This window comes from Ochotona princeps, chromosome 25, assembly GCF_030435755.1.
Source record: "Ochotona princeps isolate mOchPri1 chromosome 25, mOchPri1.hap1, whole genome shotgun sequence".
NCBI classification, from domain to species: domain Eukaryota; kingdom Metazoa; phylum Chordata; class Mammalia; order Lagomorpha; family Ochotonidae; genus Ochotona; species Ochotona princeps.
The window spans coordinates 26082474-26102651 of NC_080856.1; the positions used below are offsets into that span (position 1 = coordinate 26082474).

At 50.0% G+C, this 20178-nt stretch overlaps 1 protein-coding gene across 3 annotated transcripts in view; it reads right to left on the reverse strand.

Moving 5' to 3' along the window:
• Positions 1-1010: 1010 nt before the first annotated feature.
• CUL1 (cullin 1) overlaps positions 1011-20178 on the reverse strand; it is a 69282-nt gene continuing 50114 nt past the window's right edge. For all 3 annotated transcript variants that reach the window (XM_058655001.1, XM_058655000.1, XM_058655002.1), the window contains 15 exons: positions 19458-19620; positions 18149-18279; positions 13421-13528; positions 13226-13332; positions 11674-11722; positions 10840-10971; positions 9797-9914; positions 8879-8955; positions 8422-8553; positions 6977-7069; positions 3352-3399; positions 3189-3271; positions 2606-2711; positions 2116-2229; positions 1011-1517 (listed from right to left, as the gene is read on the reverse strand). In XM_058655001.1, coding sequence (XP_058510984.1) covers positions 1437-1517; positions 2116-2229; positions 2606-2711; positions 3189-3271; positions 3352-3399; positions 6977-7069; positions 8422-8553; positions 8879-8955; positions 9797-9914; positions 10840-10971; positions 11674-11722; positions 13226-13332; positions 13421-13528; positions 18149-18279; positions 19458-19620 — 1542 coding nt within the window. In that variant the 3' untranslated portion in view covers positions 1011-1436. The remainder of the gene's footprint in view (positions 1518-2115; positions 2230-2605; positions 2712-3188; positions 3272-3351; positions 3400-6976; positions 7070-8421; positions 8554-8878; positions 8956-9796; positions 9915-10839; positions 10972-11673; positions 11723-13225; positions 13333-13420; positions 13529-18148; positions 18280-19457; positions 19621-20178) is intronic.

A 20178-nucleotide genomic window follows, 5' to 3' on the forward strand; every position in this document is an offset into this window, starting at 1 on the left:
CATTCTGGTTCCGGGTGGGACTCGCGCAGGTGCAGAGTGGGGTCGTGGCTGCTTCACAGCGGAGGAGTGAATCGTGAGAAGCCATGTTGTGACTCACAGCTCAGGTGCTGGGGACAGTTTCCAGCAGAACCCGAGTCCCGGGCTCCTGCACTGCAAGGACACAGGATTCCAGGGAAGGACCTGAGGGGGGATGGCTGAGTAGGGGAACCCTTGAAGTGCTGGGCCCGTGCACCTTGCTGCATGACCCACACTGCTTTAGGTGAAACGGTTACGCACCAGGTTGCCAACCACTGCTCACCTGAGCGATCCTGTCACTGGCTTGCAGAGCTGGCCTTGGGCACTGAGGACTGCTGGGAGGACGGCTCCCAGCGCAGAAGCTGTGGCCCTGAGCCTCACTCCTAATCTCCCAGGCTGCTGCTCTGTGGCCTGACACGTGCAGGGAAGGGGGTCTCCAGGACGTGAGCAGAACCACAGCACCTTTTGTAAGAGCCCAGCAGGACTGAGCCTCTAAGCCAGTGAATCACCCCAGGGAGAGCGAGGTTTCCATCTGTGCTCCTGTTAGGCTAACTAGCTAGGGCCAGAGCAAGCCTGGGAGGAGGCTCCACTGCGCCTCCGGCTGCCAGCGTCCTCCAGGCCGATTGTCTGATTGTGCAGGGAGCAGGGCCCCAGGGGTCTGGGATGCAGGGCCTAGAGGCTCACCTGCGGCTTAAAGGCTGTTCCAAGGGAGTTGTAATTTCCCACACAGCATGTCAGGATTAACCCTTTCCATCCTCACAAGCGTCCAACAGAGTCCTCCGTGGCCACAGTCTCCGGTGCTGCGTTCCAGTCTCTAGGGGAGTGCGGAGAAACCAGCAAGCCAGATCACAGCATTGAAAACCATCTTCAGTCTGAAGGATGTGGCTCTTTTTACACTACAGGAAGACACTAGGAATAAAAACCTGCACAATCTATATCTTTATTTACATATAGAAATTAGTAAAACTTAAAACCAAATGCAACTTGTACAGAAATCCTTTAATTTTCTTTATTTCACACATTAGAAAATGAAACACACTATACAAATGGTTCTTCATAGCAGAGTACACGTGGGCCCGTTCAGACTCGCTCTCCAAGTGCTGGCCCAGCCGGCAGCTGGCCCTCAGGCAGCCAATGTATTGATTTAAATGCAGTCGCATGCAGCCCTCAGCATGAAAGGTTCAATTCCCCTCTGTTCTTAAATTAGGTTAAATGGCATCGGTGTCCATATTTACAGACTTGAAATGTGACAATCCTGAGCAGTTCTGGTGTGGGCCGAGACCGGCTGGTGGGAGTCCAGTCTCAGCTGTAAAAAGGGAGGTCCATGGTGGCAGGCTGGCTGCTACGAACTCGAGGTGTTTTCATTCTTTCCAACATGAGCTGTTTGCCGCGGGTCACGCAGTCAGACCCTTCTAGAAGGGCTAAGCCAAGTAGCTGTAGGTGTCCTTTTCACCATCCACCCGCTCCAGATACTCCTTCTCAATCAAAATGTCGATGCATTTCTGGGGGTTTGAAAACGAAGAGGAAATGAAACGGGAAGAGAAAGACAATTATGAGCCATGGGAACAGGCCAGCCTCACCTCGGGGTCTGCCCCTCTTGGGAGTTCAGTGGGCAGGAAACTGACCCCACACAAAAGGCCTGTCCCTGGGCAGCAGATACTGCCTGGAGAACAGAGCTGGGGCATCTCCTTTGCTGGGGTGCCGAGCCCTCTGCAGAGCTGGCCGGCAGCGCCCGGGCCCCACTCAGCCTTCCTGCCCACATCGGGCTGCCTCCAGAGCAGGACCGGTCACACCCTGCACCCGCATGCAGTGTAACTTGAGGGTCACCCAGGGCCCCCCACTCTGTTGCAGGGAGGTGGGTTTTCCTGCTGCCCTGAGATCACCAGCGTGAGTGCCCGAGCCTGCGCAAGCTGGCCAGGCTTCGTCTTTGTCGCAGTGACCCCCAACACAGGTTCACTTTGTGTAAATGGCCAAATGGTGTGCTCTGTATAAATGTATTCCAGTTAAAAATTGCGATGAAGTAGATTTTCTCGCGTGGAGTGATCACTGAAGAAGCCACCTGCCTTCGCCACATGGGGAAGGCCCCTGCCAGCTCCGTACCTTGATGACGGGGACCCGAGGCTTGAACCTGGAGGAGAGCTGCGTGAGAACCTCGCCGAGTAACTGCTGGTGTTTCAGAACCTTCCTCATCTTCATGATCCTCACAATGGCCGCCTGCGCAAGCAAAGAGACGCACTCCGGCTGCTGCCCGCAGCGCCAGCGCCTGCTGCCACCCGTCCCCGGGCTGCGGGGGGCTGGGGAGCCCCTCCTTCACACAGGCTTCCGTTCCAATGCGGCCACAGCTTTAGTGGACTCTGACCTTGTGAGCACTTTCACCAACAATCACAAAGCATTTTTAAAGAAAAAACCCAAAAAACCAAAACAGTAACAACAACAACAACAAAAACGCATCTTCAGGCCCGCGGGAGCTGCTCATCCTCTCCTCAAACCACCTGCCATGCCACCACAGCCCCCGCCATCCCGGCCGCCACCCCCAGGCCCACCCAATGGGGACAAGCAGCGCACGCCCGCGCCCACGGCCGCCGCTCACCTGAATCAGCAGTTTGCGGTCTTCCTCTATGTTCTTGTGTGTGGTTTCTTGCTCCTGCTTCTGCTCAGTCTTCATTGGCACATTGATGTTAACCCTTAGCTTCTTACTGTCAAGAGAGTCGGGGGCCAATCACTGTCTCAACAGGAGGCTGACTGAGGCTTCCGGTTTTCTACCTTGACAGCTCCTCCCACGCAAGTCCCGGCCACCGCAGGGAACGTGCTGCCCCCAGCTCCCCATGTCCCCAAGCAGGGAGGTTTCCTTCTCTGCTGCCAGCCATGCCATCTGTGCTGCAGGCAAGCCAGCTCCTTCGGCTGCCTCCCCAGGACGTCAGACAAAACAGAATCAAGACGCCTGGACACAGGAGTCTAAACTTCCTAGGCTTACTTGTCCAACAAAACCCCTAAACTCCGAGGCAAGTGGAAGGACCCCCAGAACCTCCACTATGTGGCCTTGAGGCTGGCTGTGTCCGGCTTGGGACCCAGCAGGCCGAGTTTGTCGTCTGCCTCAGGTTTCATAGAAATGCACTCGCAGGGCTGGGGGATGTCTATGGCACAGGACCACCTATTTATTAGAGTTTTCTTACTTTTTATAACCAAGATATAATTTTATTAAAGTATCTGGCTTCAGTTCCACCTCATCAACATTCGCATTTTCATCTTCCAAGACCTGTAAGAAAAAAAACGGCTGTTAACTACACAGCCTCCAGGGGCGGCTTCCTGGGAACTGCATAAAAACACAGCACGTACCAGCAACTTCGACTTCAGCAAAATCTGTAGGACCTGGGCCAAAATGTCCTGCAATTGAAGAAAAACATGGTGAGGTAAAAGGAAGATGTACTTCTCTTTACAGTAACAGCCCCAGACACCCCCATCGTCCATTTTCCAGGGGGCAGGGTGGGGTGGCGGAAAGAATCAACCATTTAATGACAACAGTCATCACCCAATCAGATCATGTCCACAGGCGGGAAACGCACTTCTTAGAGGGTCTCTGAATTTACTACTTCCTCTCCCTTCTAAAAACCAATCCCTTCCTGGCCTTGATGGATCAGTAATAAAAGCTGACACTTGTTATATGTGGCTGTGGGATAGAGGCCCCCGAGAGCTCTCACCCTGTGAGAGCACAACCATCACCCTCCGTGGTCACCCCCTGCATGCCCCCAGACAGGGCACTGCTTCTAATGCCCAGGCTGCCAGGGCGACGGGCTGCTGGCCTTGCCACTGCTCCAAAGCCCCAGCTCTGAGGCCACCAAGGGTCACTGTGTGAACTGAACCTGACTTGCCTGGACAATGTGTACAGTGGGGAGGGCGACAGCAGCTATGGCCTCAACAAGGGAATGCTGCCGCCGTGGCAAGGAGCTTAGACTAGGACAGCGTCCGGATTAGCAGGCCAAGCAAAGGTGGCCAGGCCACCTGCCAGCCTGTCGCCCGATCCTCATGTGAGCAAGGAGGATGAGCAAGGAACCCCAGGAGAGGCACAAGCTCACTCTGTTATTGGATGCTGCAAGAACATTTGGGACTGACTTGAATAATCTCTAATTGAATAATCCACAGTGTCCAAACGTGAAACTCTCTGCGCACCACGACGGCGCTCAGCGGCTTTGGGTTTGAGCCAGTTTGGACTTAGGGTTCGGTTTGCTCCTCCTGCAGCAGCCCAGGGAAGGAATGGCTAGACTCTACCCCAGAACACAATATACTGGCTCAACTAGGACGAAGCACTCCACGGACAAACAGCACAGAGTCATCTCAACAGAGCAAGATGAGCAGGAGGAAATCCAACATTACTCCATCAACTATAAAACTCCAACAAGGGAACCTCTGGAAGAAGCCACAACTATGTCACAAGGGACAGCTTTGTCCCTGAGAGCAGGAACAAGATAAGGAGACTTACTCTGACCACACCTAGTCAACATTCCAGCAGACTTTCAAGTTAGAATGGGGCAAAATGAAAGCATCCCAACAGAGAAAGGAGGAATTAGAACTGTATTTGCGGATGGCATGATTATATTTTTAAAAATCCTAAGGAATTTATTCCCTTCCCCAAACTACCAGAGCTGGTTACTGACTTTGTGAAAGTTACGAGTTACTTGGTGTGGAATCCAGCCATTTCTTTCTGTTAGTAATCATCAATCGGAGTAAGAAAGTTATTTCATTTACAATAGCATCAAAAATACTCAGAAAGAAATTTAACCAAAGTACAAGAAACACACACTGAAAACTGCAGAACACACTTGAAAAAGAAAAAAAGACCTCAACAGACAGAAAGCCGTATCACATTCATGGATTGGAAAATCACACTGCGACAATGCTAACACTGCCCAAGGCACTCCACAGGTGCAGTGCAGGCCCTTAGCAAGATCTCCACTAGCCTTTCTCCAGAAACGGGCTGGGAATTTCATGTGGCAAAGGAAGGGACTCAGAATAGCACTGAAATGTTTCAGAAGCAACACTGAGTTAGAAGTCTGCACTTCAACACTTCACTACAAAACAACAGCGATCAACACCCTAAGGGCAAAGGGGGAAAACATTCGAGTCACTGGAAAAGTACTGAGAACCCGTAACTCAACGCAAACATCCTTGGCCAACTGCCTTACAATCAAGTTGCTGGCACTAGTCAGTAGAAAAGTAATCTGTGAGTTCTAACACGCAATAATTCCTCAGTCATTATACCAAAAATCGCACACAACTAAAGAAGGAACAAAGTGGGCCTCATCAGAATTTAAAAAATTGTCTATGTGACTAAGTGGAAATACATCTCACTGAACAGGAGAGAAGGGTTCGCACGTCACGGATCTCCTGTGGGATGTATTTACGAGACCGTATGAAGATTTCTTCCAATTCAGCAATGATAAGGTCAATAACCAAACTGAAAAATGGGCAGGGGTTGAAAAGACATTTCACTGAAGACACACAAATAGCTAATAAACAAATTAAAAGCTTCCAAATAGCGTCTATTGCCAGGACAGTGCAAACCAACACGACGATGGAATTGCTTCAAGCCCACCAGGATGAAGCGCCAATGCAACAAGGAAGGAATGGAAAGCCACCGACGTGGAGGATGTGGAGCCCTCGGGCTGCTGGTGAGCGTACAAACCGCCGCGGCCAGCGTGCGCTGCTCGAACCCGCCAACGTGAACTACAGACACGAACCAAGAACTCCTCACCCGGTATGCACCCATACGCAGAAAGGGAAACGGTTCAAATGTCCACCAACTGCTGAATGCCAAAATATGGTCCATCCAGAGACTGAGCACGGGGCAAGTACCAGAGAGGGACTGAGAACATGCAGCAGGTGGCCTTGAGAACAGGGCACCAGGGGAAGGTGGCACACTCCAAGGCCACACGTTATGACTGCATTTAATATGGTGATTTTTTTTTTAAGATTTTATTTATTTTTATTACAAAGTCAGATATACAGAGAGGAGGAGAGACGGACAGGAAGATATTCCATCCGATGATTCACTCCCCAAGTGGCTGCAATAGCCAGTGCTGTGCCGATCCGAAGCAAGTAACCAGGAACTTCCTCCAGGTCTCCCAAGGCTTTGGGCTGTCTTCAACTGCTTTCCCAGGCCACGAGCAGGGAGCTGGCTGGGAAAGTGGAGCTGCCGGGATTAGAACCGGCGCCCATATGGGATCCCGGCGTGTTCAAGGCAAGGACTTTAGCAGCTAGGCCACGCCGCCAGGCCCAATATGGTGAATTTTAATATGCAAAATTGTATTATCTGAATTCTCAATTAAAAAACAAACAATAGTAAGAATAATAGTAAAATTAAGTAAAGATTAATGCTTAGTAGCAAAAGTCTAGCTGGAAAAAACATTTAATAACTGATTATTTGAGGGGACCAGCATGATGGCTCGACTGGCTAAATCTGTCTGCAAGTGCCCGAATCCCATATGGGTGCAGGTTCGTGTCCCAGCTGCTCCACCTCCAATCTAGCTCTCTGCTCATGGTCTGGGAAAGCAGTCGAGGACGGCCCAAAGCCGTGGGACCCTGCACCTGTGTGGGGAGACCTGGAAGAGGCTCCTGGCTCCTGGCTTCAGATCGGCTCAGCTTTGGCCACTGAAGCCATTCTGGGAGTGAACCAGCTGATGGAAATCTTTCTCTGTCCCTCCTCTCTGTAAATCTGGCTTTCCAATAAAAACAAATAAATCTTTTTAGAAAAGAGAGACGGTTACTTGAGTGAGAGAAAAGCATGCCATGGGGTGTGAGTGTTAAGACGGAAAGAAAAAATTCAGCCCTTTGTGAGCTATATTAAAATCCTGGGATAAGAGCAAATTACATTCATGACGCAAATGTCCATTTCAAATCAAAGACACCCATACTTTCTCCCCTTTCGTGCCACACACACACGAGCAGCTGGGTGACGTGTGGGTACCATTTTGATCTGCGTGCTGTCGGTCAGCTGCTGCACGGTGTACGCGTCCTCCGTGTTGTACTGCAGCAGGATTGCCATCTGGAACGTAGAGGCCTTGGGGGCCCCACATGTAAAACAAAGAGAAGAGAAATCTAAATGCGTAGAATCAACAACCCCGAATGCAGCTTAACTGAAGGATTCGTCAGTGGGATCAATCCTGCACTGCTAAACTGGTAAAGGAAGACAGTGAAATCATACCCACAGCCACTGCAAGGCCACGCGTGGCTCAAAGGGCATCCCCACCTTCCCCAACATTAAAGTGACCTTGACTTTTCATCTGAAGTGTGCTGTCCATGTAAAAATACAGCACACCCGCCTGCTCCCCTGCCACACAGCCACGTCTGGCACCAGCCCTGCCAAGCCACTTTGGCACCTGCGCCAAGGAAATCCGTCTTTGGTACATTATGGACCAGCACCTGCGCACTGAGTGAGCACATCTGTGAGGCAAAGCCCAGCTGTGCGCAGACTCACTGTTCTGAGCTGGAGCGTGAGGCAGTGAACAGTCACGCCACCTGACCCACGACAACAAGCAGGCAAGGCACTGGTCCACGGAAAGTGAAAGGGATGCTACGTGTCTGTTTCAGGACCCCCTTGGCAGCAGACCTGAGTGGGCAGCAGGCGTAGGGTTCTGAGAGGCTGCGCCGGCAGAGCCGAGGGGGTGAGCGGCAGGTGCGGAGGGAGGGACTCTGTGCTGGGGCATGCCTAGGGGTACACGTCTGTCCCATGTGGCTAGGAAGGACACTCAAGGTGACCTCTGAACGGGGTGGGACTCAGACCTGTAAGGATTTTATGGCAATAGAGTCACTGAAGTTTGCAATCCTCCAAGTTCTGAACAGTTAGAAGCACCGAGAGCTCGCGAGACTGTGACGGCCACCCTTCCCAAGCGCCCAGCTACGAAGCCCTTGCTCGAAACTTGGTCTGGCACACAGAAGCAAGGATTCAGAGCCACTCACCTTTCCCAAAGCCCCATTTGTCTAATCCACAAGAGGCAAATGGTACTAGCTACCCAGTCACACAGCACTCAGTACTGCTGTAGGGACTGAGGGTTAACATTGATCTGAAACTGCTCTGCCAAAGGCAAACAGCTGTCGCCGTAATGATGCTGAGGAGTCCAACTTCGTAAGCCCCCATCTGAACTTTTCACATGTTCCAGGGAGATTATGCTACATACTTAATATGTTATTTCATCAAATTGTTGCACCACTTCGAAAGTGTAAGTGTGAACATCACTGCTTCCTGGAGGAGAACCCTGAGGCCCAGGCCTGCAGGAACTTGTCCCTCTCCCGGAAGGACCCGGAATCAGCTCGGCTGCCTTACAACCTGACCTCTGGCCTTGGCCTGCTTCCCCAGAGGCTCTGCCAGTCATCTGATTCTACCAGGTGTCCAGAATGAAGCAGCGACCTTACCTGCAAAGTGTATCTGTTTTTGAAGCAGTTGGTCACCAGCTCTCCTTTGGACAGCTGGTAGAGCCACGTCAGCTTCCTCCCGCTGTGCCGGCTGGCGTAGAAGGCCGTGAAGCGCTGATAGCTTCGCTCCAGCTGCGGGCAAGGACAGGGCCAGTGGCACACGTGTGCACCCCTGGGGGCTAGGCTCAGCATGGCTAAATAAGGCACACTGTTGGTGGTTACAGGACAAGACTGGGGCTTCCAGAGGAGGGCATGTGACCGGTGAGCACTTGAACCATCAGAAGATACAACCAAGCAAGCTTTTACTAGGCACTAGCAAGGCTATTACGGACCATACCGGGTTCCACTCTATTCAAGTGGACCAGTCTGCTGTGGTGAGCTGTCACATAGATGGCCCATGCCCCCAACACCCCCAGTGCCCCTGCCAACAGTGCCGCCTGCCCGCTCCCACCCTCACCTCGGACGGCAAGGCGAACGTGCAGGACTGCTGGAAGGGCCAGGATCCGGAGCTCAGCACCTGAATGCTGAAGTCCACTGCGGGAGGGCGGGAGGGGTTCGGGACACACCGTCAGCAAAGGCATCATGACACACTCTGCCCGAATGTAAAACTCAGAACTGAACCTAGCAGGGTGTTAGCAGAAGTCTGAGACAACAGTTCTCTCCCTCCTTGTAACCTTTCTGCATGCGTGCGCTGGCTCAGGAAGGCGCTGCAGGAACTTGGGGAGCAGCTGCACGGACCCGACAGGGCCCCACGGCACTGAACTCGGGCACCCCAAAGCGGTGAGAGCAAACCGCTTCCTTTCCCATGGCCACTCACTACTGGAAACACACACACAGTAACTTCACATGAGCAGACAGCGGAAATCTTCATTTGTAAAAATCTTAAGATTGATAATGGAATAAAGTTTTGGTTTGGGAACAACAAAATTCCCAATTTTTTCATTTAAAACGACAAAAATGCTCACGTGATGAGCTAAATATAAGTACGCTGGCCTCTTGTTAGAGCAAGCCCTGAAGAAGGCACACAGCTGCCTCTCCCAGGGCAATGGATGCCCGCAGCTCAGGGCCCTGACCCCTAATCCCACCTGCAGTTACCAGGACCTGGGCTTAGCTAGTACATAGGCCAAGCAAGTTTCCTTAAATTTAAAAAAACATCTCCTGCCCCCTCCAAAAAAGAAAAATCAACCAGCTGGCAAGTCCCTCTCTGGAGTGTGGGCTGGCCAGTCCTCGGGCCTGGGACCCCACGGCAGGTCCCTGGGCCAGCACCGAGAGCTCCCCCGGGCCACCTCGGCAGGCACAGTGCGGCCAGGAGTGGACAGCCAGGCCCAGGAGGAATCCTGCTCGCACGCCGGCAGCTTTCCTCACACATACTCACAGTCCAGGGGTTCCGAATTCGTCAGGTGCTTTTTGAACTGCTCGTTCAAGTCTTTGCTTACACCGATATCTTGAAACATTCGCTGAAGCTTAGATGTATACTCAAAACCACAGGCTTGCTGAAGTGAACCCAGGCCGCCGTGTCATGAATTTGTACAGGGATGTATGCACGCAAGAGAAGGCAGAGTACGTATTATTACCTAACTGTATGAACCTACTAGCAAAGGCACAAATATCTACAGTTAATACACCATTCAATAGTTCAGGTAGGAGCTAGAGAGTTTGGTCTGTAATCGTAACAGCCGTTACTGGCGTTCCTAGGAGCAAGCTCTTGTGTCGCTGTGGGAGAACCAGGACGAAGGAACCTCTGCTCCTCACCCTACTCAGGATGGCAGCCACACTGCCCCGCCCCCCAGGGATGCTACTTAGAGATGGTGTCTGTGGGACACACAGGCTTTAGCTGAGGTCTGAACCTTGGCCTGTGTCCTTGTCTAAGACACAGAGAGCTTCCTCAGGGCTCCTGGTCACGGGAGGAGCCAGGGAGACGACCAGCCCTCCTTGGGGGCCCACCAGCTGGCACCCCGATCTTAGACTTTGTGGCCTCCAGAGTTGGGCAGACTCCACTGCTGTCGTGTGAGCCACACTGTCTGTGGTGCTTTGTGCTGGCAGTCTCAGCAGTCGGCCAGCCACACAGCTCTAATTTCAGATCAAAGCGAAGCATGCCACGAGACATGCAGTCACTTGACAGGCAGGCAAGCGGCAAAACACGCACAGGCTGGACTGCAAAGAAGCCAGAGGAAGAACTCCTGGCCAGCCAAGGCCCTGGTGGAGTGTTAGCCAAGTCCACAGCAAACCAGGATGGCCCACTGGCTCAAAGCCAACCAGGCAGGAGCCAGGAAGTCTGGGAGGGAGAGAGGACACCACAGCTCTGGGGGACTCTCTGCAGGGAGCAGCAGAGCTCACACTGCACTCTAGGCAAACTGCAGGCACCAACCACTACTCAGTGAGGCAAACGGGAAGGTTCAAGGTCAAGAGGAAGCTCACCTTTAACTTGGAGATCATGCTTGCTTCAGCGTCGTCGCTCGCGCTGTTCTGATGCACCAGTCGCTTGGCCAGCATCTTTGCGTAGAACTTCTGAAACACGTCCTTGTCCTCTATGTACTTGAAGACAACCATCTGCCAAAGCCCCGAGAGAACACACTTCACCAGGCCCGCTCCCAGGCTGCCTGGCCTGACCGCACGCTGCAGCAGCAGGCATGCTTAGCTGTGGCTGGGCCTGGCTGCCGGCATTTATATGGTTAAAAACAAACACAAAAACTACACCAGAGGCTTCAGGTATTTCCATTCACCTCTTAAAACCACATTAGGGCCCGGCGGCGTGGCCTAGCGGCTAAAGTCCTCGCCTTGAACGCCCTGGGATCCCATATGGGCACCGGTTCTAATCCCGGCAGCTCCACTTCCCATCCAGCTCCCTGCCTGTGGCCTGGGAAAGCAGTTGAGGACGGCCCAATGCATTGGGACCCTGCGCCCGCGTGGGAGACCCAGAAGAGGTTCCTGGTTCCCGGCTTCGGATCGGCGCAGCACCGGCCGTTGCGGCTCACTTGGGGAGTGAATCATTGGATGGAAGCTCTTCCTCTCTGTCTCTCCTCCTCTCTGTATATCTGCCTTTCCAATAAAAATAAATCTTTAAAAAAAACACAGTAAGTAGGACTAGATTTGGTAATAATGAACAAAATAAAATGCTAAATTTGTAACTCAGTTTAGGGAGTAAAATTATAGATTTGAAACATTTTCTCATTCAGACATCCTATATGAATAACCTAACAGACAATCCATGAAATAAACAGGGAAAACAAATGTGATTATGAAGCACCTTACCACTTGATTGAGTGTGTCTTCAAGCTCAGCCTCCTCTGGGTTCTTGGAACTGCAAGTTTTAAGAAGGCACGGTGTCGTGAGCCAGCCCGGCAAGCATCTGACCACACGTCACTTAGCCAGCCGGCCCAGCAGCGAGCCGAGTCGGTGTGCAAACGATCCGCGTGCAAGAGGGAAGCTAACTTCCCTTGCCTGCAGCTACGTGGAAATTCCATACTGTAACCCTATCGCCAGTACACGGACGATGAAACAGTCATTTGGAATATGCAACATGACAATCAACAGAAGATATTCATAGTCTCCAAAAATGACCTTTTATCTAGCCCTAATCTTCACACCTGGAGGCCAGCTGTTGCTCTTTCCCGGGAGAAGCCGAAGCCAGCGGCTACTGAATGACACTAATACCTGCTCATCATGGAACCCTCCAGAATATCTCCGCCCGGGTGACTCGGTGGACTTCACGAGGCCACCAATGAAAATCCAAGCATACACGTTCAGTGTCTGTCACACAGCAGAACTAAACATGGTGAGCTCCACGCTTGAAGTCATTACTTTACAAAACTGCAATGAAGCCCTTTTCATTCCTGGAAACATTCCATCCCAGGATCTGCTCAGAACACACCAGACCATCCCTGCAGTAAACAGGACCAGACCCAGCCCTCGGCATCTCACAGGCTCTGGGCGAAGACACACCCCCACTGACCGCTTCCAAATGCTTTCTCACCGTCTACCAAGATGACCATACAGTGTGCACTTAGTTAATACAGTAAATCACATTGAATTTATTGCTACTGAGCCTTCCTTACATTCCTAAAAATGAAGAAATACATTTTAGCTCACTGCTTCAATTTGGTTTGTCAACACTTTAGTGAAGACAGCCGAGAGCTCGGGCTGCGGGGCCCTAGCGTGCAGCTTCTGCTGTCCTGTCGTTCGGAATGGGCTTAGTTAGCCTTGGCGAGCTGCTTCAAACATGACTAATGAACCCCAAAGCAGTAGAATGTGGGCGTTGAAAGCCTGAAGAGGCCCCATCCCCTTGCATGGAAGTCTTACTTTGGTCGATTACCGTTGGGAATAGTAAAATACAGCCCCGAATACTTCTGAACCAAACTGGCAAAAGTGAAAAAGCAGCTCAGGAAAGTCAGAACAGACACAGAAAGGACAAATCAAATGAGAACTTCAGAAATATAACACGGAGGTGAGAACTGTATTAGACATGTCACCTCCAGCTCTTCATTCACATAAACTAATCAGGAGAAGTATCAGTTGAGAGACTTGATCAAAACCACAGACTGCAACAGTAACAGACTCATTTGAGGGAGACAGTTTGGGAGCACAGCAAACAGCAGGAGTGCCCTCGCGCACGACCTTCCGCTTTAAAGGACAAGTAGTGGGAGCTAGTGCAGGTTCCCTATTGCAAAGAGGATGTTACTACATTTTCAAGTATTTTCTAAAATGGCATGAAATATTTGTAAAATGTAATGTAAATTTCATTCCCTAAATACAAGCTGGTATTTCAAATAAGCTCACTCAGAAAAAAACAAAGTCATCTAAATACCTTTTCTTCAACAAGGAGTCACAGTATCGAGCCAGCAGCTCAGGGGACTTACTGGACGACTGAGCCATTTTGGTTACTGCATTGTTGTTGATGAAGCGACCACAGGCCTGCAGAACACAAGGCAGCGTGAGGCCCGGCGGCCTGAGCTCGCCCGCACGGAGGGTGCGGAGCCCGAGGCCCCAGCACGCGCCTCACCTTATCAAGTGCAGCCACGAAGCCGGCGTCGTTGTTGAACGCCGACATGACCAGGGCGTTGTACTTCCTGTGGACATCCAGCACGGTCTGCACGTACATTTTGGGGTCCTTGGCAGGAGAGAAACACAGGAGTTGATTACTATGGTCGCATTAGGAGGTTTAGATATTTCTGTAACAAGTTAACCAATAAGATATACTAATAATAAAATTATAATAACCACCTTTGGCTGTATCTCTGAAACACACGGGACATTTTATCTTTAGCTTTAATTCAAGAAAATAATTTTTCCACACCCAAAATTAAGTAGATTTCAAGCTTGCACTAAAAATGGTGAAATCTCAGCAGATTGATGAAAATGACATTTTCACAGTGACAGCTTTGATCAGCCTATGTTTTGGACGTTGGCCAACTGACAGCCAGGTGACAAGACAGAACTCAGCCGGCAGGTGATACAAGCATTGCCTGGGCTTGGCCACAAAGAAGGGAGCTCCGACACAGGCTGTGAAGTCAGAGCAACCCAAGAACCTCCTGCTCCTAAGATGGGCAAGGGAGAGGGATGGGGGGCCCCGGGCCAGCCCACAGCAGGAGGGTAGACTGAAGACCACAGGACACCATGAGAGCAATGAACTGCAATTGTAGGTGAGCAACGTGACAAAGGACACAAAGCTGAGAAAAAATAATAAAGACAAAATCTACAGCACACACAGTGTGGGGATCATCCATCAGTCACACTGCAGTTCGCCCCGGACAAGGCTGTCCCGATCACATGGAGGCTGCTGCTCTGATTCCCATTTTACAGATGAAGAAACCAAGTCACAGCTGAGCATCCTGCCTGACAACAAGAGAATCAGCACTGAACTCACACAGCATTTCCTCAACACCTGGGAAGAAGGACAAAGCCCATGTGCTAAGTCAGGTAGGAGCCAGGAACCTGGAAGCCTGGGAGGTGGACATGACAGCCCAGCCGGCAGAGCTCAACTGATGACACGGCCACAGCGCAGTGAGCGGAAATGGAAAAGTATATATAATCTTTATTAAAAAAAAAAAAGATAACTGTAGCTTTAATATTATAAAGAAATACAGAATAAAGACAATTTCAGGGGCTAAACTGTGGTACAGCGCATTAAACTGCAGCCTGCAGCCCCAGCATCCCACGCCACAGCAGCAGTTCCAGCACCTGTTGCTCTCTCTGAAGCACGTGGGCCCAGGCTGCCCACATGACACCTGTCTCCCGGCTTCGATCCAGCTCAGACATGGCCACCGCAGCCCCCTGGGGGAGTTGAACCAGCAGACAAAAAAAAAAAAAAAAAAAAAAAAAGGTCTCCGTCTCTTCTGTCACTTCCTCAAATATTATATTTATTGGAGAGAAAGATAAATTTTTCATCTACTGGTTCGCTCCCCGAATGCTGCAATGGCCGGAGCTACGTCGATTTGAAGCCAGGAGCTTCTTCCAGGTCTCCAATGTGGGTGGGTGGGTGCAGAGTTGCAAGGCTTTGGGCCGTCCTCTACTGCTTTCAGAGGCCATAAGCAGGGAGCTGGAGGGGAAGTGGAGCAGCCAGGACACGAGCCAGCGCCCATGGGGGATGTCAACACTCGCACACCAAGGATTAGTCACTTAAGCATTGTGGCAGCCTCACAGAAAAAACAAAACCATAATTTCAATAAAATAGAATTATGCTCCCTACCTGCACAAATATTTGATGAAGGACAGCATTCAAAGGGAACAGAAAGCGGGTGAGAATGAAGCAGGTGGGGTTTCAGCTCCCACTGGGGACACCTGCGCCTTGTATGGCAGTGCTGGACGAGCCGCACCCAGCTCTCCCTTTCAGCTTCCTGCCAGCCTGCACCCTGCGAGGCAGCAGGTGGTGACATCTCTGGCGCTGGGCTTCCTGCCACCTTGTGGAGATGGCAGACCCAGATGGAGTTCTGGGTTTCCATCTGGCACAGTCCAGGATGCTATCTGAACAGTGCTTCAACATTTCTTTGCCTTGCAAATAAATAAACGTGTTTTTCTTTTTAAATATTTATCTCAAAATTGGCGTTAGAGAAGACACATTTGAGATCTCGCACTGTTGCTCATTCCTCAAATGGCCAACACTAGGCATCCCACGTGGACAACATGACCCAGGCACTAGGGTCATTTTCTGTTACTTTCCTAGGCTCCTAGCAGGGAGCTGGATCAGAAGCGGAACAGCCACTGTAAGTGGTGGCTTTACCCACTATAATTTTTTTTCTTTCTTTTTTTTAAAGATTTATTTATATTACAAAGTCAGATATACAGAGAGGAGGAGAGACAGAGAGGAAGATCCTCCGTCTGATGATTCACTCCCCAAGTGAGCCGCAACGGCCGGTGCTGCGCCGATCTGATGCCAGGAACCAGGAACCTCTTCCGGGTCTCCCACGCGGGTGCAGGGTCCCAATGCATTGGGCCGTCCTCGACTGCTTTCCCAGGCTACAAGCAGGGAGCTGGATGGGAAGTGGAGCTGCCGGAACTAGAACCGGTGCCCATATGGGATCCCGGGGCGTCCAAGGCGAGGACTTTAGGCGCTAGGCCACGCCGCCGGGCCCGTCATGTTACTTTTTTAAAGTTGTTCCTCTTTCAGCTAGCGGGATTCTCCTCAAGTTGGCCCATAGGCCATGCCCTTTCTCTCCTCCGATCCCAGCAGGTGTAGCAGCCCCAGCAGCCTGACCTCCCCCACTTTTAACTTTTTTCTACAAAGGCTTTCTGTATTGCCACTACTGAACACGTCTGTGCTTTCCCCACTCCCATCAGCATGGAAGACCTCTCAAATTTTTTTATTTACTTGCAGAAAATTTCTAACGCTATGTAAAATGTGCAAATTTACCATCATGTCCTGCTTGTTTTTTCAGTCCAAAATGAAACATTGGGGTAACCTGCTATGAAACAATTACTGATCCTGCTGTTGTCCAGCTCTGAGCCAGGTTTAAATCCCACGCTGGCCTATCTGTGTACCAGTCTCCCAAGTCACCGCATCAGCAACACTCTCATGTGTCTTTGGTCAGAGCAATGGGGTGTCAGCATCGTTAACCTCAACCAAGGCTGCCAGAACTGCAAACACACCGGGACCTGCAGAGCAGGGAGCAGGGTGCAATGCCAACACCGTGCAGCCTGCAAGCCCCCGTTCTCCACGGGGAGCCAGGACCTGCATTCCCAGTGTGGTGGCTGGCAAGGGTGTCTGTGCAGGGCACGAAGGGCACGAAGGGCTTTACCAAGGCGGACTGCCACTTTTAATTCAGTACAGAAAGGCTATCACGAGGGGAATTCCCCTGCAGCCAGTTACTCAGGCATAGCCTTTACTGCCCACATCAGCATTTAAGTATGAAAACAAAATCCTAAGAAAAAAAAATCAAAGTTTCTAAAGTACGCAGCATGAAGATACTACTGGAATCATACTATGAATATACAATCTCTAGAAACTTCCATCTAGGCCACTTAGCAGTAAAGATAGTTTTCAACAAGATTAATAGTGTGATCACAATTATGGAAGGACCAGATGAATGAAAACCTTGGGAGGAGGCCCCCTTCAGGGATCTTACTTAGCAGAGGACACTGTTAGGGCACCGTGCAGCCCTTCAGTCCACAGCAAACACATGAGTGACCCAGAACGCCAAGGAGTTGGTGTTGAGTTGGTGCTGGAGCAGTGCAGAGAGCTGCCACATGCAGTGCGGCACCCCCTACGGCCGCCGGTTCAAGACCTGAACACTCCCTGCTGGTGCACCTGCGGAAGCAGTGGAGGCCCTGCACTCACGTGGGAGACCCTGAAGAAGCTGCTGGCTTCCAACTGGTTCAGCTCTGGCCATTGTGACTATTTTGGGAGTGAACCAGTGGATAGAAGATTTCTTGCTATGTACTTTACCTTTCAAATGAAGTGATCAATCTAAAAAAAAAATTGTACTATCATCTATGGCATTAAGATGCTAATTGTACATATCTCAGATACAAGGATTCAACTCAATCAGGCAAAACTCTACAAACATTAAAAATTAGGTTCTCAAAGTAATGAGATGCTGCTAAAATTATTATTATATATAATTATAAAATTATTATTATCCTTGTGCTAATGCAAGACAACCTTATTTGAGCCAGTGGTCTCTAGAAAGCCATCATGGATGACGTTATAATGTATCTTTTGTATTTACCATATATGATTAACAATTATTTCCTAATTATTGTGTAGCTGCACTTGTTCAATTTTTATTCTTTCTTACAGCAAATATTTTAGTTTCTACTGTATGCCAGTTACATACTGGGTACACCTGTTCCTCCTTGAGCTTCTTCAAGTTCCTGGCTGCCCCATCACTGGGAATGGAGACGGTGAGGAGGCAGCACCCAGCAAAGGCTGCGCAGAAGCACAGAGCGCCGAGGCGGCAGTGCAAACCGCGCTCCGAGAGCTCGCAGCGAGCAGCCCAGGGAAACACGCAGAGCATCAGGTTTAGAAAAACCATTTTTCTTAATCAGAAATGTTTTATGAGTTCAATATAAAACCTGTTCTTAAAGAACTAATTAAAATCTTCTCTCTTCCAGTGTAAGAACACAGTAATTATGAAATGATTTTAAACAGCACCTGAAATAATTCATGCAAGCATTTGCTAAAGATGTCTGAGAACTCTGCTTCAAAAGTCTCAACCAAGGTATGTAAGACTCGGGGTGACTTGTGTCTGCTGAGAGGTTAGATACAGCCGACTTCCAATGAAGGGCTACTTACATTCAGAGCTGCTTCTCCACACTTTTCAATTGCTGCAAGGCCCTGATTATGAATGTGTGTCTCCAACAGCTTTTTCAGTTCTCCTAGGCCATCCTGGATTCTCGAGACAAGGTTGTACATGCGCCCCAGATCTGGAAGAAGAAGGTAGCACTGAGACACACCGCACAGCACTGAGACACACTCCACAGCACTGAGACACACCGCACAGCACTGAGACACACCGCACAGCACTGAGACACACTCCACAGCACTGAGACACACTCCACAGCACTGAGACACACTGCACAGCACTGAGACACACTCCACAGCACTGAGACACACTGCACAGCACTGAGACACACTTCGCAGCACTGAGACACACTCCGCAGCACTGAGACACACTCCACAGCACTGAGACACACTCCACAGCACTGAGACACACCACACAGCACTGAGACACACTCCACAGCACTGAGACACACTGCACAGCACTGAGACACACCACACAGCACTGAGACACACTCCACAGCACTGAGACACACTCCACAGCACTGAGACACACTCCGCAGCACTGAGACACACCGCACAGCACTGAGACACACTGCACCCATTATGTGTTCTATTCAGGAGACACTCTTAGACAAAATAACCATGAGTTTAGCCCTTATGACTCCATACAATTTTAACACAATGTTTTCTATTTGGTATACAAATGCCAATGAAGTCATACTATTGCAAAGTTTACTTTTTCCTTAGGATAAGATGCCATTAACATAGTAGAGAAGTTTTCTATATGAAACCATAGTAATAATACTTTGTAAAATTGAAGATCAAGGTATCATTTGTATTTGACCCATAGAAGGCATTCAAACATTTGTGTAAACATGAATAAATCTATATGGGTATACTAAAAAGTCCTCTAAATTCTTCATTAAACATATGTATAGCCTATGTTCAATTTTTGAGGACCGTAGACAAAAACATTCCCAAATCTGAACTTGCATCCTTTAAATGAGCTCTGGCTGTGTCCCAGTAAACATGCTGCTAAGGAAAGCACAAAACAACCTCAGAGAATTTTCAAAGGAAGACCACCCAAAGTCAAAGTCAGAGGTAGAATTACCTAACGTTCAAGCACGTGGGACAAGCCGTAGAGGCACCCCGGAAGTACTCCCCAGAAGTGTGCCACAGGAAAAGCGCACCCTGACATCCATAAACACGGCAGCTTTGGAATGCGTTGTACTAACACTGCCCTTTGTAATACTGTCATTTCGGGGCAGACTCTCCAAGCTGCAGGTAAGACCACCTCCTTTCACAACTCTTAACGGCTCACCTTCGTTTTTGTCGGCATCCAGTAAATTCTGAAATTCTGTGTGGAAGATTTCCAGGTGTTTCTCGATGAGGACCTGTTCACACTTCCGGGCTAACTCATCCTGCGTGCTCTCATGCAGGTAGACCTGCACCCTGCGCTGCTCCTCCAGCAGACGCGCCTCCGCCTGCGGACAGGGAGCCTCAGTGAGTGCTTCAGCTGCGGAAGCGGCCAATTCAACTCACAAGCCTGCTCTAGTAAGACTCAGAGGGAGAACGCCCTTTGGTCTTAGGGTAAAAGTCAATCATATTTAAACAACCACGGATGTGTTCTGCAAAATGTATTTCTGTTTAAGACAACATGTCTTCACATCAGTTTCTTCCTTCAGAGACATTTCATCTCGGACAGCTTGAGGAACCTGGGCACAGGCACACTAAGCAGCTCTGCATTGTATTAAAAGTTACTTCAAGAGCCACATGAGCATACTCTCTGAATGGCCAGCCAGAAACAATCATGACCAACCAGACCTCAGAGACAGTGCAGCTTCTCTAATTAATGACTGGGCATGGGCCCCTGGAATCTGCTGATTATCAATATGCCGAACTTCTTAAACTTCTTCCAAGAAGACAGGAAAATAGGCAATTGAAAAGAGCAGTGATTTTTTTTTATAGAATCTATCACCAGAAATGTGTCATGCAAAATATTACCAAAGCACCTCTAAATTACCAAAGGAAGAAATTTCATT